The following is an 18445-nucleotide window of genomic DNA, read 5'->3' on the forward strand; positions in this document are numbered from 1 at the left end:
ATTTCCGCACAATGTAAGAAAGTTGTATTTATTCTTAGAAGAGGAATGTTACTAGTATTAATAAATTACTAATATTCCACCAAACAAAGCGCCTAACGCCATCTTTACAATGATCTTGCACAATGCACAGTATCAAAATTACCCGAAAGAAGCTGTAATTTAACTAGAAGGCTGTACAATAAGAACAGGCAAAATTCTTGTTTGCAGTGACAACCTAGCACAGCGTGATGTGTACTTATATCATCAATACTCATTTTTGTGCATATTGCCCGTCGTTTCGCGCCTGCTCCTGAGCAGGCCTAGCAACTGCGCCCTATTCTGAACCGAAATAGATACAATTCTTGCTTATAGTGTCGCTGGACACTAGCCATCTGTTTTAAGTTGATCACAAGAAAGTAGGTGCGGTTAGATTTACATCAAAGTTGGTCCACCTGAGTGACACGTATTATCATGGATTCAAGGTGGAACAAAACTAGCCCTTCGGGGCTTCTAACCCCCTTCTGTCGCTAACGCTCGTTCAGCTATGTTTCATGACATAAATAAATCATGTTTTTATCAATAAAGTTGTGTGTGCAAAATGTATGCTTTACATATTACGTACAAGCGAAAATGAGTTTTATTTTCATCTGGTTTTAATGAAAAATAATGTAATGAAAATTTTTAAGAAATATAAAAAGAACTTCGCTTGGACCAGGTTTGAACCCACGCTAAAAGAGATTTTTATCACTAGCCGGCTGGCTAGTAAGCTCGGCTACGAGAGGCTATATCTTCTGGTTTTTGCTTTCTGCTACATGTATTCACATGGCGAGAAACGGATAACTCCAACCAACAGAACCGTATATTTAGTTCTTATGACTAGAGTCGAGAGTGATTAAAATATATGCTCCTAGTACAGGTTAGTGAAGGCATTCCACATACAGAATCGCTTCTACGGAGTATCAGTTTATACATATATTATCAATTTGTACGGAATTATTTTGGTATGTACGCAATTATTTTGGAGCAAATTGTACTGTAGAATACATTGAGGCATGGTTTAAAGAAATAAAAAGTATTTATTTTTTAAGTTGACAACATGTAAAACTGCATGCAAATGGTATATGCATCTACACAAATTGGATCTCAGTGTTCCAATTGCGAACCAGTATTTAGCTAGGAAGGAAATCATACAGAAAACTTGAGAGAACACCCTATGTGAATTTAAGGGACAAAATTCATCTTTGATACTTCTGAAATGTCTGTAAACATTTTTAATTTTTTTTACATTAGCGTTAAATTGTATGGAAATTTCACTTTTTTAAAGAATATTAACACAAATTCTTGTAAATCTCAACTTTACGGTAGAAGCTTCAAAGTTTGCCCAAAATTGGATATGTTCTATTTCATAGAGGAACTTACCAAATATTAAGACAAGACAATGTAATTTTCCATACCATAGTCATTTCGTATTTTAGAATTTTAAATATTAGACACTATATTCTCAGAATCACATTAAATTCCATACATAATGATACAAAGTTGAAATGCTATATCAAAATAATTCATTTTCTTAATATAATCAGAGACAGAAGACCAATGAAAGGCGTTTCTGTCTAGAATGGCCGCACATGAAGATGAACCAATTGAAGTCAACTAAGATACTATCATAGTACAGAAGTGTCATACATCAATTCCATATAAAGATAGCTTTAATAATTCATTTTCACCCGTTAAAAATAATTTAAACATTGCATGCAACAGATCCTAGTATTATCTTCTCCTGATTTGATTCATCTCAATTTACAAACTATTTGTATTGAGAACTGTCCATAGATGCCCATATTTCATGCAATTTAGGATAATTTTACATTAACGTATTTTCCACGTAACCGAAAAACTCTTCCAGTAAAGTTGTACAGTACATTACAATAATATCTAAGAGTATAAATTACGTTGATATAATTAGTAGTACAATTAATTACATCGCTGAGCAAATTTCTTAGATTTTCTTTTAATCTTAGCTCTGTAGAAAATACTACAATTTGAATAAAAGCTTCGGAATCATACAAAACGTTGCATTGTTTCAAATTCTAGAAACCTTTACTCAAATTGATCATTTTTATTTCAAAGATTCTGTTAAAAGAATATTTAGTAGCATCTCTTCTTTCGTGTATGCAAGTATGGTAGCTGTCTTATCTATGAGAACAACTACTTTACTTCGTTCCAACAAACTATGAATACAAAGAACAAAAAAACATTTCTTTTGAAGATTATATATATATATATATAAGCCAATATTTCAAACGTTTTTTGTTAAGTCTTTTGGAATGTTCCAGATTATGTTGCACTGTGAGAATTCCTAATCCTCAAGTCGTAGTTTGACATATGATTGATCGACTAAATTTATTTTACAGAAATAATCTATAAGTTGTTTCATGACGATCAACTTCTATTGAACTGAGGGTCAAGACAAAATAACAGCCACTCTTGCGTGACAGGCTACTATTTATATATATATATATATATATATATATATATATATATATATATATATATATATATATATATATATATATATATATATATAATGATAAGAATTTAAAAATTATTCTTATAATTTAGATATTAAATAAAACTGCTTAATGCGCAATGGAAGATTAAACATTGCTTTTCATTGGATCAATTCAGATTGTTAAAATATTTACATATTTTTCGTTGGCTGAAAGAAATATACTCGTAGGACGGGGCCGGCGTATTTCCACTTGGCTATTACTGAATCATATCATGGAGACTGCAGAATGACGTTGTGCTTTACATTACACTTCATTGACTTCATTTGGTTTATCTGCATATAGACTTACATTTAAGAAAAATCTTATGTTGTATTCCAGAGACATGTTAAAGTGACAGAATGATTTTTTGATCACATCGTGCGTCAATTGTTGATATGTAAGAATTACCTTTGATATGCCTATCCACATTTTTTCTTGAGTTGATTTTCGTTTCACGTCCAAAACTTGGTATTTTCTTCATCAACATTAAAATATGTGTTATAATGTAAATATGACACACAATTCAGCATTGTGTCAGAGGTTTTATGATAATAATAATTTCCAAAAAATGATTAAAATCTGATCTAACAATTTGGATTTTCTACTTATACTACATATACTGAAAAGAAGTTTGTGAACATTTAAAAACAGCTGTAAAATCTTCATTCAAACAGCAACTGACAAATGTAATTATAAATCAAGTTTTAAAAACTATATATTATGTGTGTGGAGCGGTTGTAAAATTGCGCAATCCCACATGACGTGAAAACAAAACAACTTACAAAGTATCGCCAATTTATCATTTAATACTAATGTTTCACTACAAACAAGACAAAGTTCATGAGAATCACTTCTTTTGTGTAAGTAGTTTGTAAAATGGAGTCAAGTATATCTACTATGCCAACGCCTACTGGTTGAATCTTAACAAACTTTTTAACAACAAAGGGTCTATAAAATATATTTTAAAATTAAAAACTTTTATGTAAAAACGTTTCACCTTTTACTTTGTAACTTCATATACAGTTTTTAAGATAGTTTTTGAAATTTTCAATTTTCAAGAAATTCTGGTATTTCAAAGACAACTTGTAATTTTACACAATTCAATATTAGGAATTTACAAAAATAACATGTAATATTATTTCACATAGCCTTTCTTTGTTGAACTATTTTTGTATAAAAGGTAAAATAATGACAAATAAAACTAAATTATTGGAACTCATACTTGGTAGTAGCTTCGGGAAAGACTTAATCCTGTAGTGCTATCTCTGACATATGCTTTTGTAACATAAATATTATATCACCAATAAAATCAATAAATAAATTGTTCTCTAAATCGTGCGAATATTACGTTACTTCTGCGTGGCGCGCATAAGGAAATACTTCTTAACGGGAAAGATTTAGTTTCTTATTCATTCAATAAACATATTGGATCCTATACCCAATGTTATGTGTAATTAGCATTATACACATTTTGTAACAGAAGAACGCTTATGGTATAATCCACGACTTGGTGGCTTTCCTCTATCAATATAGACATCAACTGAGGATAACAGTCAAAGTGTTCCTCTATACGGAAATTATAATCGTGCTTTAGCCAAATTTTTACTATGATGCTAATCAGAGGTAAAGTCGTTCCTCAATATAGGACATTATTATTTAGTATAAAATGTATCTCAAATAGTGAATCTGATTACTGGATACGCACACGGTAACGTATGTTTATTATGAAACGTGAATTTTGTTTTACACTTTTTACTAGGCCAAGAAAAGGTAGCAAACAAACTGCAATACGTTTTTTAGTAAATCTACTTATGACTTATTTTGTAGTCTAATGATATTCATTGTCGTTTGAAATCAATCCGTAAAGTAACTGCAGATCTTTTTAATCTATCAAATGAAATTAGCTGATTATTCTGAGGTGCAGTTTCAATGCTCGCTCTACAGGTACATGAAAGATTGCTTCCCACTTACTCATAGTTATTCGATTAACGTTTTCCTTATTACAAACAGCATATGAATGATACAAATTTTATTCGGAATCACTTTTACCGCTCCTTAAAATTCAATCACTGCACCTTACTTAAACCGTGTTTGCATAGCAGAAGCTTTTGATTCAATTTTACAAAGTCTGTTCCTACAAAACAAGTGAAAGATAGAAATTCCACAAATCCATGTGTTTTTAATGGTGGATGTATCTTACTTAGTGTTATAATAATAATAGGTGGAGCTCTGTCTGCTTTCTTCCCACGCCATATTAGATTGTGCATTTTCAGCCGACTAAGTCTATTACGGAAAAGCATTTAATCTAATGAGCAATTATGAACAATAATGCTTTTAGATATGATTATTGCATCCTATACTAAGTAGATCAATAGCAGTGGCTTAATTGTGCCAAAAATATTCCATTCTGTAATCAGCGTTATTCGCTACAACATTACTCAGATTGTTTATCATATTCAGCTATCATGCTTGCCTAATTGAACAATATTTCATTGTGTATCAAAATAATAAAAGCAAAAGTTTCTTAAGATATTTTACGGACTTCAGTAGAGATAATTAGACTCCAAATATAAATGTTTTCAAAATATAAAATTGCAAGGGATCCGGGGTAATCATGAAAAGGCTATCATATTTTGTACCGTAAGAAGTAGAATTTGCTATCTTACAAGCTTGTGCTGTTTTAAGTTCGTAAATAAGCAAAGATAGACTTTTAAATGTTTTACCGTTATAAAATTTAGAACTTTAGCTCAGATTTTTTAGATGAAAATAGTGTTCCTGAATGAATTCTACAGATCAATATTGATATGCTTTATATTACTATTTTATTTTACTTTGATATGAATTTTTAAAAATGTTTCGATAGTTTTCAAATATTTCATAAAAGTTATTCTTTAATTTTATTTTTATTAGCAAATGTTAAATAAACACACATTATGTTTTGGTGTAATTTACTGCATGGTAAAATGGATCGAAATGCGATATTTTTAATATTATTTAAGGTTGTCTTTGCTGAAACACAACTCTAATTTAGAAAATTTTCTAGATAATTCAACTGAAAGTGTTAGTGTTATGCTAACAGCGAATAATTGAATCATAACTTGATTTCAAATTCAAGCCATTGTAGCATATTAAGTAATCGTCGCTGTTATTATAAGAAATAACAATACTTCTTTTTATTATACATACAAGAGCACTTCAATTGCGGACCTTGGCCAATCAGAACAACGAAACTATCTAGACTAACATTTGTTAGGAATCGACTAAAAAAGTTTGTGCTTTGAATTGTTCCTCTTTCTTCTCTTATGACTAGAGATTGACCTAAAGATATGTTTGTTACTCAAATACTAAACTAAACTAAACTAAAGGAACCTCTGCTATGATACACCGACAGAGTTTAGCGAAAAAGCATAAGTACTAGACATCACACAGTGGACTTACAGATTATTTTGACGTTTTTATTTTCTCTTCTGTGAACATGACTGGCTACACGTGGCCTGAAACGCACAGGAATTTACATTTTTCTAATTGCTAACATCAATTAGCATTACAATGCATCCATTCCATTTCCTTAGAGAAAGATCAGAATCCTTTCCGTAGGACTGGAAGTTATAGCTTCACTTTTCCTTGGGTTCGTACTTTCCGCTGTTCACGAATGTCCATTCTTTAGGCCCAGATTCGTCGATGTTATACTCACGACAATTGTCTTCCTCACTGCATGCATCAAAAGAACAAAATATCAAATAAAAGTAATTGATATTTAAACAGTAAGAAACATCTAACATAAAAGACAAGTTTATCTTAAAATATCGTATTTTCCTACATATCAATTGATTATGTTGAACTATGTGCTTGCCTAACCGAATCATATATATGGGGAGTTCAGAGCATAAGGGAATCAAGTCCAAAAGTGTGGTAGGAAGAGATATAAAATTTGTACGATACTTTTACGTACACGGACAAGTTAACACTGTTTTTTTTACATTATAACAATTATTTACATTATTCGGATATGAGTTTCTTTTTGCTCTGAAAGGAGTTTCAAATGAAGATCTTGATGATACCCAAAATGACTTCAAGAGTATTTGATTCCCGTGTGCACTGAATCCGCCATATTTCTTCACTTTATGTTCCTTACCATTATCATCCTTATGTGTTAACTATGTCCGGCTGATAAAAAAAACTCTGTTCCTACACGACATAGAAACACATGCGCCATCTCAAAAGTTCATAATAGTGTTCGTCACATGTAGATAAATCATGACAACGTGGGTATGAAAATGCTTCTTTTCATGGGACAAACACTGTATTCACAAAGAGGGTTGCCTTGATCTTTAAAATGTAAATTTGTGCCATTACTCCAATATAATTTGTATCTCTTGTCACTGACGTATTTATATCTAGCATCAAACTTTTACTCGTGGAGTTATAAAATAAATACTAAAGGCACAATTGTCCTTTCAAACGCACTGGTGTATGCCGACAGCATGCTTGCATGGCATTGTGAGTCATGAATTACGTTTGATTGGAGAAAGAAAATCTCAATATCTTGTACGGTTTATCGCTGTATAGATAAATCTACAAGAGAAAGTTACACATCCTTTCATGTTTAACTTAGACACATCTTTAGACATTGGAAAGTTATTTATCTGCAAAAGCATTTTAATGTGCAAAATCAATGTTATTCTTGTGGTCCACTTGCTGACTCCTCGAACTGCAGCGACCTTGCTCATTTGCCTTAAAAGTTAAAGTTTTAATCATATATTAGGAGAGGTTCATACTCCTCTAGAAAAGTTCAAAGCAATTGACAACTATCTACGGAATAGTAGTGACAGTCAGGAATGTATTCAAGGGTGACTCCTGGCGGTAAAGACCTCAGAAATCCCATCATTTCTGTAAATTTAATCTAATTTTGGGACTAATTTTACAAATTTTTATGTAATTTATCCTCATATTGAAATGATCTCCGAAGAGCTTAGGATGTCCCGAAATAAATTCCTGTGTTCATCGCCGATTGTAATAGTCACATTAAGATGAGATGAAGTGTAAGAAAGACCAGAAGTTGAATGTATTTTATGTTTGAGGAAGGGAATAGATATGTTTTCTACAGAGATCATTGTTTATTAATTAATGTATTTTTTAATATTCGCACGACATCACAAAGTGATTGAAACCATGATATGACACATCAATGTTTTACAGTTTATGATTTGCTGCTAATTTCTATTTAACTCCACTTCATCTAGATAAAAGTAGACCTAGGTAAAAAAAACGATTACGCGTTACTCATGTTGCATAAAATAATACACATTAAAAATATTCGTCAATCACCGTCTTTGATATCTGCATTTTGAATTGATTGACTGAACTTCAACAATTTTCAGCTCCGAGGCTATATGAGGTGGAACACGTGTTACAGTGGAATACGAACCACTACCCGGATTTGTACTGATGTAAAGAATTTCACTCTGGATCAAAGTTGTAAACAAACTCAGCGCTCTCTGGTGCCTACACGATAAGCATATGTATCTTTGGCTGTTAGACCCGGGTTTGATTTCTGGTAAGAGCTCATGTTGTTAGGATTTCACGTTAAGTTCTAGGCCCACGTTTAATATAGCCTTACTTCTGACACGGACACTAAACTCAAAATTCAATCGTAACAAAATGCCTTAGTCAGATAACCAAAAAGTTGAATATATCCAATTGCCATGAATGCATTAATACAACGTTAATAATGTATCTTATCAAACGTTTTCAATGTATTAATTCTTTATTTTATTAAAGTAACCTGTTACTGGAGTCAAAAGTGTATTTATAAATTTGTTTCATGTCTGTTAACAATAATGATTTTCTTTGAAGTGCAAGTGTAACCTTAGAAGCTAATGTACAGTTAAGAATCACTCATTGATTTGAGGTATATCGTGCAAAGGAAGAATCCTAAACTGTGATGATGAGTTCAGGGTGTGGCCCTGACAAGAAATTTGCCCCCCGGGGCAAACAAATTTCGCCGGTACTGCTCTATTCGGACTCAACCAAGATCACCAGTATTTTTGGATTATTACTGATTTTATTCACTGTTTATTTCGAATTCATCTTCGGTTGAAACCATTTGAAATAATCATTTATTCTATGTGCAAAAGAAGAAAAAGAAAAATCAATCAATTTATTTCATAATTCTCCTCCCACCAAAATTTGACTAAAAAATTCTAAATAACGTTTTGAGAAACATCAGCAGTCCTACTGTTGTGGTCTAAATGGCCATGCACTTGATAGTTTCTTCAAAACCACGTACATTCATTAATCAAACTTGTAATTTATGACTATTCACGTTTGCTAATTAAACTTGTCATTTATTCCTCCAAACAATCACATTAGCAGAGTCCTTTGTTCATGAAATCTTGTCCCAACTTTATTTTCTAACGACACCCTGTATGCTAAAATGCTTTTTTGGTTTGTTTAACATGCATTAAGATATTTTTCCTTGGTATTTGTAATAATTCGATTACGGATAAGTGCATTACATTTTTAATGTATTTCTTGCTCTTATTTTAACGACGTAATTCATTTTCTAAAGAAAATATAATTCTGTTTTGAGAGGAAGAATTATTAATTTGTAGAACTCTTTACGGAAGTATACTGAATAATAGAAATAATTATGATTAATTATAAAGAGAAATTACCTCTCATCCTTCAGGTAACTTGCATATTACTGAGAGATAAACCATACGTACCTTTAATGATACACTTTCAATGGATATTTCTTTAATTAGTAGAAGTACATCTTTTATTTAATCAATTTGTAGATTATCATATTCCATGCAGATGCAACATATTTCGCTCAGGCACAATTAAATATTACTTATTATTTCTTCGTTTTATCAACATTAACCGCGCAACTGAAATCAAATCTGAATAGTTTCTCTTAATATGAAGGTAGCAACGTGTATCGTATGAGGTGTACAGAATCCTGAAATATCTATTGTGGTTTTATACCATTTGTACACTGTGTTTATGTGCACAGGTTTTTTTTACTCCATTTTCAGATAGGTGACCGAATAAATTTCATTATTCATTTCACTTAAACATTTCATTTCATTTAAACATTTCATTATTTCACGCTTCGAAAATATGACTATCTTTCTAATCCATACTAGTGTTGTGTGTTTTTTTAAATAATTGAAATGTTTTAGGTGAGTTCTGGTCAGAAACTTTGTTTGGATCTTCATTTGAAACCATCGCTTACATATTGAAACAAGTAGCAGGTGACTGCATTTTGCCATACAAATGGGAAAAAAAGGACTGGGAATCCGATACTGGCGCAGATTGTGCCTTTAGTGACATTTTATAACTATGCTTTCACTAGATAGATTCAGCAAGGTTTTCATCCTGCAATGACATAACTCACCTTCCAAAATCGTACTGACATGACTTTACAAATGCAGTATTTTCTTTAAGGTTCTTAAGTACGAGGGTAATTTCACGGATAATGCACACTATGCAAATACTGCGTAGGTCTTGAGGTACCAAGACGTGTGTTTGTACGTTCTCTAATGAACACGGTGTGGCTGTGACCAGTATTGGAATTGGAGATGGTAGGTGTCTCGGGTAACGTGTCTATTGAAGATCAGAGGTCTTATATAAAGATTGAAATTTTACGTGGTAATAACCTCACAGAAGTCCACAGTGCCTTACTTGAAGTTTCTGGTGAGACAATACTGGACCTAATAGATTCTCGTTGGGCTACTCGTTCCTGTAGTGGTTGTGTGAGTATAAAGGATGATGCAAGACAGGAAGGCAAAATCATGACCTAATGAAAAACTGTGTAAATTGTTGCAGATGCACTTGAACAAGATCGCCATGTGACAAGTGGGAAATTTTGTAATATTAGCCCATACCGTGCTTACGGTTTTTTTTACCTCTTTCATATTGCGCAACATCTTATACATAGATCACCAACGCATTTCTGGAAAACACGCGAGAACTAAACAAAGTCTGGCGCAGTAAATTTTACGAAAGTCGCCACCGCAACACTTCGCCGCGGAAGAGAAGAAAAACACAATATCTAAGTACAGGAGTATAGAAAGACAATATAAAAATCACATCGTACGGATTGTTAGGGTTTCCGAAACGAAATTAGCAGCAGCAAAGAAAATATATAATATTTAATATATCAATTGTTGAAATAACACTGAAAGCAGCGAAATACAAGTTTGAAAACATATTATGATACTAGATCATACACGAATAATTTCGAACAAAACAACTTCGAATCATATTAACTACTTTCAAGATTCCATACAAGATCCATACAGCAAGGAGCATAATTTGCATAGATGGTATGTCTGTTTCCGTATCTGTTAGAATATTTGTTTCTGGCCCAATCTAAGGAATTTCGAAAACATTTGATCATATCACTTTTCAAAGTACGCCAACAGATTATGGATCGACAGAAATCAAACTCTTTTATGTTCAAAGTGACCTTGGTTGTAAATCCTAGTAACTATTGATATTGTCATATTTTTAGGAATCACAAGCAACCAACTACCTTGTCGCATATTTTTAACAAATAATAAAGAATTATATAATTTAATGTATTCGGGTTTGAGTAAAAGTTTCTTCTTTAGACTGTTGCAATAATCGTTTTCGTGTTGTTCTTCCAATGACTTCTTCGGATCAAAAAATTCTGGATCCTCTTTGAAAATAAAATTTCCATAAATATGGAATACGTCATATTATAATGGTTCAATTGTAGTAAAGAATGTCAGAGTTCTGGTGTTTTCTGGTGGATAACGACTGAATGCATCAGCTATGAAGTTATCTTTTCTTGCAATATGATCAAATTTTAAGTCATATCGTTATAATTTCAATATGATTTCCTATTTCGAGCATCCCAGTTCTTCATTGAAAAGACATACGTTGCGGCTCTTTTGTCGCAGTGGACTATGATTGTTCGTCCTAAGATATAACTCGAAAATCTTTCACATAGGAAAAGAACCGACAGAAGTTCTATTTCGAAAATTGACATTGAAAGTTCATGCATTTTGACTCGTCGACTGGCATACGCCAAATTACTTCTTTTCTTCCTCAGGTTATTGGCATAAGTATCCTGCTAAAAATTGACATGCGGCACTCTATATGTGGAAGACTAAATCAAAGTTAGGCTGTCCTAGTGCTGGTGGAGAACTAGCCAGTTTTCTTAATGCATCAAATTTTTGAGTTAATTCTTCTGTAAACTTGAAAGGGACAGCCTTCTTCAGTAATTGATAAAGAGGTGCTGTCAACTCAGCATAATTTGTCTGTGTAACCATCCTAGAATTCCTAAAAATGATTTCAAGTGTTTTCGATTCTGTGGAATCGAAAAGCATCATACAGCTTCCGACATTTTAGGATCAACTTTCACTTCTTTGCCATTGACGATATGGCCAAGGAATTTAATTTCACTAACTATAAACTTACATTTTTTTAATTCAGTGAAAAGTTTACATCGTCGAAGATTTTCATTACTTTCCCAAGATGGAAAAGATGTATTTTTTGATCAGGGGAAAACATAATACATCATCAAGATAAATCGTAACAAAACTTCTAGTCCACATATGAAAGAATTTGTTCATCATATTTTAAAGATTGCTGGCGAGGATCCAAGACCCATTGGAAGGACCTTAAGATTATTATTGTCTTCCGAGAAATACAAAACTCGTGCACTTGTATGAGTTAGGATGTAATGCCAATCCGTAGAATCCTGCTGTGCAATCGAATGAGGAAATTATTTGGCTCATGATAACCTGACAAAATTTCAAATATAGGTTCCACTTGAACCTTAGGTGCTACGACTTTTGTGTTGAGACCACGCAGATGTAATACAGGCCTTACACCGCCAGAACTCTTTCTGACACAATGCATAGGGTTTCGATATGGAGAGGACATTTCCTCTGGAATTCCATGTTCTATCCATTTTGTTATCTCAGCTTCTAATTCGGAACGCATAGCATAAGGAACATTATAGAGCTTCTCAACGACATGTTCATCATTCGTCAGTTGTATCCTATATGGTTCAGTTTTTATTCTCCTTTAGTATTCTGTGAACATCGGTCTAAAATGAAGTAGCAAGTTCTTTAATCCTTCTCGAGTATGTTCAGTTAAATCATGACGGTTGCACAGTAAGCTAATTATGTCTTCTTCCGTAATGTTCGGTTCACGGCTCTTTACTCTTTCATATTCATTATTATCTTCAAAAGTTACCAAATCAACTAATGGAAGAGACAGTTGTAAGAAGTTAGGTTATGATATATCAATTATATGACTTCTAAATCCAAATTATCCCTTAGTCTTATTTCCTGTTTATCTACATCGATAACACAGAGGAATTTCTTGGTAAACGGACTTCCTAATAATATGTCCGGCTTCATGTTTTTAACTACAAAGAGAGGAGTCTTAAAAAGATTTTCTTTCAGCTTTAAATTCATCACTTGGAATCCCTTGAAATTGAAGTGTTCCGATCTCGCAAAAGTTCTTAAAGTGAGATGAGAGTAAGGACGTAGTTTTACAGATGGAAATTTTGCTTCTATTTGTATCTAAATTCTTTCGCTTAGAAGATTAATTTCGGCACCTGAATCTGTTACACAAGTGAGGGATATATCATCTATACTTCCTTGTATCGTCGGTGACGGATAACAATAATTATCACTTGATAGCTCAGAAGTTTCTTCTTCAATAACAAAAGAAACTTGATATTTTATTTCAAAGGGTTAGTTACGCTCTCCAAAGCTAGATGATTCGTCAAGAGGTTTTATAGATACCAAATCGAACCACCGCCCCCATCTATGACAGTTTACGGAGACAGTTTCCCTGATTCTGTACAGGTTGAGGTTCGGTAGGCGTCTGAATTTCATTTCCTGCGCGCATGTCAGGCGTCGTATTATTTATATTTTTGTAGAATCTTGCAGAGTGTTCAGAACTGGCGTTAGCAGGTTCACTTCTTAGATTTGATTAACCTTGACAGAAACAGGACCTATTCATCGAAGAACGAGCAGAACCAGTCATTCCTGGAGTTGGCAAGTTGTAATTCGGGTTTCTCCATCGTCTTTGCCAAGTTGGGTTATTTCGTCCATAATTCCTATTTTCGTTATTTCTCAATTCGAGTCCCGTGTTCCGGTTACATTGTGGTACCAATGTTGTAGGTTGTGTTAGTGCTTCCGTTTACGATGCCGTGTCTATTCTGGTTCGCTTCACATGGTTAACTCTAAGCGATCGGTTAAAGTATCACAGTACATTTTGTCTCTCTCATCCATTTCTTCGTGAATATTCCTTCGGTTGTCACGATGTCGACTATGATAGCTATTAAATGGTGTATTGCTATTGTAGTCCTCCATATTCATTATACGCATGAACAGCTCATGAACGGTAAGACATGGGTTTGACCTTAGGAGGATATTTGCTGCTATCATATTTCATTTCTTACAAATTACGCTTTTGTACTCTCTCAAGACGAGAAGACAAACATTGTTTTCTGAAATTTAGCACAAAATCTTCACAGGAGCGCAATACCGGTAGAATCGTTCGAAACCACGTGTTCGCACCTCGGGTCAAGCATCTTTGTACAAAACACAGCTTTTCCTATTCGATCGCATGGAATAACTTGAACGTCTCCGTTAAATCCTCAAGGAACGTTTTCGCAGAACAGTTCAATTCTCCATGGAATTTCGGAAATTCCCTTAGATCACTTACTCTTATTCTTGTTTCGGTTGGCTGTACAAGACAAGGCATTCCAGTATTGAGACGATATTGTTTAGGCGTCAGATCTTTGATAGCACATACAGGTTTCTGCACAGTATATAATATCTGTGGTTCCCTTGAACAACTTTCTGACGGTTTTATCTTATACCCCGAAGTAATGTCACTCCCATTATATCCTTCCACATTCGTCAGGGTGACATGTTCTTCATGTCTGCTCGCATTTCCGTTTGTCGACTGGCACATTACCGTTGTGACAGTAGCATTACACGTTATAGAAGAGCTTTGTAAAGTAGGTATAATACGAGTATTTGATTTACTGACGTCTATCACTTCGATCTCAGTACTCGCCTTCGTGGATTTCATTAGTTTCTGGATTTTTCCTTTAACCGTTGGAATCTTTTCTAATTTCTTCACTCGCGTGTTATTAGTTTCAATATTTTTACTAACTTCACACTGTTAGCTTTTCATGGTTTCTATAACAGTAGTTATATCATCGCAAGACCTTATCAGTTTTCCCACAGAGTTCTCCAAGTTATCTACTCTTTCCTCCGTCTGGTCTTCCTTTACCTGTAATTCCGGTACATTTTTCTCAACAATTTTCACAATTTCGTTGAAATCTCTTCGCACCTCCATTTTCAACATCTCCATTTCTCGGGTGTTCTGATCCAGTTCGAATTCCAGTTTGGAAATTTCTCCAATCAGGCTCCGAAATAAATCATTAGATGTCATTTCTTCCATTTTCTGCTTTTCTCCCTTCCCAACTACGTCTTCTGTTCGTATAGTTATATCAGCTTCTTTTGAAAACACTTCGGTAGGTTTCGTATTTTGAAAATCCGTTGTATTGCCTGTCGAGTCATGAACAAGGCTGTCCTTCATCATAATCATTTCATCCACTTGATCATTTGGTTCGAGGGAAATAACTTCATTCTCTATCAACTTTTGCTTTTCTTTGTCTATTTGTTTCCTTACTTTTGCGGTACTTCCAGTTTCATTTTCTTTCGCGCTATCTGCAATAAGGTCGTTCTCATTTTTTTCTTCATCCATTTCTTCATTTTTACATGTGTCACAAATCCATTTCACTGACTGTTCACTCAGTAGTTCAAATTGTTCTTCCGTTAAGTTAATACACTTCACGTGAAAAGTACCACTGCACTTATCACAAACGATACTCTTTTTAGTACCCATTGCTCGCCTTCGTGTCTTTTTACCGGACAAAACTTCTTCTTCATCACAACATTTACACGTTATTACAGTTTCATTCTTCCGCATCATTTTTCAACCTTTTTTCCTTAGCAACGATTCAGGAAAATTTCAACCCCTTCCACTTGCCACTTAAAACAATAAATCTATTTTTACACGCTATTTTTTTAAAATCAAATATTTACATTTTCCTTTTTTTCCAACAATAATTTCATAGATATTCAAATTATCGTCCCCATACAACTCCTATTTCCACTAAGGTTCTTGTATTCATACGACGTGTTTCCTGTGCAATTTCCAAAATGCAGCTACTCTCCTTTTTGCGCGTCAGATGTTTCTTTTATATCATGATATTACTGTACAGCTGATTCCACAGTTGGTTTGGATAACTTTATCCTGGCTGAGTCGCCATTTTGTAATGCTCGCCAATCCCATGCTTACGGGTTTCTTTTATCTCTTTCATATTGCGCAACATATTATACATAGCTCACCAACGCATTTCTGGAAAACACGCGAGAACTAAACAAAATTTGGCGCAGTATAATTTAGGAAAGTCGCCGCCGCAGCAACTCGCCGCGCAAGACAAGAAAAACATAATTTCCAATTTCGTTGTGGGCACAGGAGTACACAAAGACAATATAATAATCACATCGTACGGGTTGTTAGGGTTTCCGAAACGAAATTAGCAGTAGCTAAGAAAATATAGACTAATTAATATACCAATTGTGGAAATAACACTGTAAACAGCGAAATACAAGTTTGAAAACATTATATTATGACACTAGATCATACACAAATAATTCAGAACAAAACAACTTCGAATCATATTAAGTACAGCACATTCAAGTTAATAACATCAAATACTGAGTAGGTTTTCATCATATTGTTTTCTTTTTAAATCATCCTTCAATACACTACAATGCTTGGTAACTGAGGTAAGTATTCATTGCTTTATAAACTGTAGTGCCTAGCTGTAATGTGGAGCACTACAACTCTCTAATACCACAGGGATTCCATCTGCGTCAATATATAAATTTTTTAAAGTGATTTAACAAAAATGCCTCCTCGATGAGTCGATGAGTCCTCCACTTGTTGACTGTTGGACAAAAGCATATACGTCCGGACAATGCAACGGTGCTTAAACAAAGATTCAACATCAAAATTGAGGATTTTAAGCGTCGTATTATTGCTATTGATAAAACATGGATTAGAAACTTTAAAACGTAGAGTTAAAATTACAATCCAACAAGTGGAAAAGTCCATCTTGTCCAAGACCAAAAGTGTCTCCTATCTCGATTAAAGGTTAAGCAATTGATTTTTTTTTTGTTTACGATCACAAGGCATTACCATAACGTACAGAGTTCTATGTGAAAAAAATGTCAGCAGGATGTTATTATCAATACCTGCTGAAGCTGCGCAGAAAAAGGTTCTATGTGTTGTATGCTAATCCGTGTAGCGTGGGTTCCTGTAAGCATGGCATTGCGCATCCTCAGGTTGCGTATCGTCAAGGCCTTTAGATATAGAGGTTAGCTGCGAATATACTGAATAAGCAGTCGCGGACAGATGACAAACACTGGTCCTCCAGCTTGGAGTTTTGTTTAAGGCTAACAACCTCATACGCTTAAAAAACACTCGTTCAGAAATATTCACAGAAGCATCGGACAAGGACTGATAACTTGGCACGAACTCAACGAAAGAAAATGGACATGAGATTTGTAACATGGAATATTAGAAGTCTTTATAGGGCAGGCACGTTAAAATCCGTCACAGTTGAGTTAGAGAAATACAGGAAAAACCTAGTAGGAGTTCAGGAAGTTAGGTGGGAACGAAATAGAACTGTGAATTCTGGAAATTTTACGTTCTTCTACGGGGAAATCAAAACCACCATTTAGGAACAGGGTTTTTCGTAGACAAACGAATAACATCAGCAATAAGCGGGTTGAATTTGTTACTGACAGATCTCATTTTCTTACTCTTAAGGGTCAGTGACATGATATTATTGTTTTAAATGTACACTCATGTTCAAATTTTTTGTCGAATGTCTATAAATATGTTGTTCTAGGAGTGCATAATTTCATAATGAATTCATCCGGTATTACTTATAATGTTAGTATGTATATAATCGGTAAAGACATGAATAAGGCAAATTTCGTGTCAAAAGAGAAGTAAATAAGAACTATAAAAAGAGAAAAATTACCTTCCATTTATCAAAATTTTATTTTACTCATTATAATTTTCGTATTTATAATTCTTTTCCTATGAAATTTACAACAAATATTCATTTTCCCGATTCTACACATAGTATCAGTATTAAAAGTACCCTGCAAAATCATTATCAAATTATATTCTTTCGAGAAGACAGTTATTGATATGCATCAATAATTTTGGACATGAGTGTACATGCCTCAAAGGAAGATAAGGACAATGATATAAAAGACAGTTTTTACGAACAAGTGGAACCAATATTTGACCAAATCAAGCGATAACATGAAAATTCTATTAGGGGATTTCAATGAGAAGGTAGGATAAGGGGATATTTTCAAACAGACTATAGGGAACGAAAGTCTGCATAAGGAAAGTAACGACAACTGTGTTAGACTCTTTAATTTTTCAGTATGCAAAAATCTCATCCTGAAGAGTACAAAATTTCCACATCGCGACGTTCACATATACACTTGGACCCCACCAGACGGAAAAACACATGATCAAATTAATCGCGTTTTAGTACATAAAAGAAGAAAATCTAGCATAATTTATGGCCGATCGTTTAGAGGGGCTCATAGTGACACTGATCATTACCTGCTAGCAGCGATAATAAGAGAGATATTATCATTGAATAAAGGAAATATTCAATGTCTGAAAACTTAGAGACTTAATTTAAAGAAAATTAGAAGAGAGCCATCGGCTTTACAAGATTCAGAGTGCACTAGTGTTGAGGTTACTTGGATTGGAATTAGAGATAGCATTTAAATTTCAGCAAAAGA

General features: G+C 33.7%; 1 protein-coding gene across 4 annotated transcripts in view; it reads right to left on the reverse strand.

Moving 5' to 3' along the window:
* LOC145692622 (phospholipase A2-like) overlaps positions 1-18445 on the reverse strand; it is a 109242-nt gene that overhangs the window by 17433 nt on the left and 73364 nt on the right. For 3 of the 4 annotated variants that reach the window (XM_081767948.1, XM_081767947.1, XM_081767949.1), the window contains one exon: positions 2632-6242. The exons of the other annotated variant lie outside the window; for it this stretch is intronic. In XM_081767948.1, the coding sequence (XP_081624074.1) occupies positions 6146-6242 (97 nt within the window). In that variant the 3' untranslated portion in view covers positions 2632-6145. Of the gene's footprint in view, positions 1-2631; positions 6243-18445 lie in introns of those variants that run through there. 4 annotated transcript variants of the gene reach the window in all.

The sequence above is a fragment of the Thermobia domestica genome, chromosome 8 (genome assembly GCF_964235325.1).
Source record: "Thermobia domestica chromosome 8, izTheDome1.hap1.1, whole genome shotgun sequence".
Classification (NCBI taxonomy): Eukaryota; Metazoa; Arthropoda; class Insecta; order Zygentoma; family Lepismatidae; genus Thermobia; species Thermobia domestica.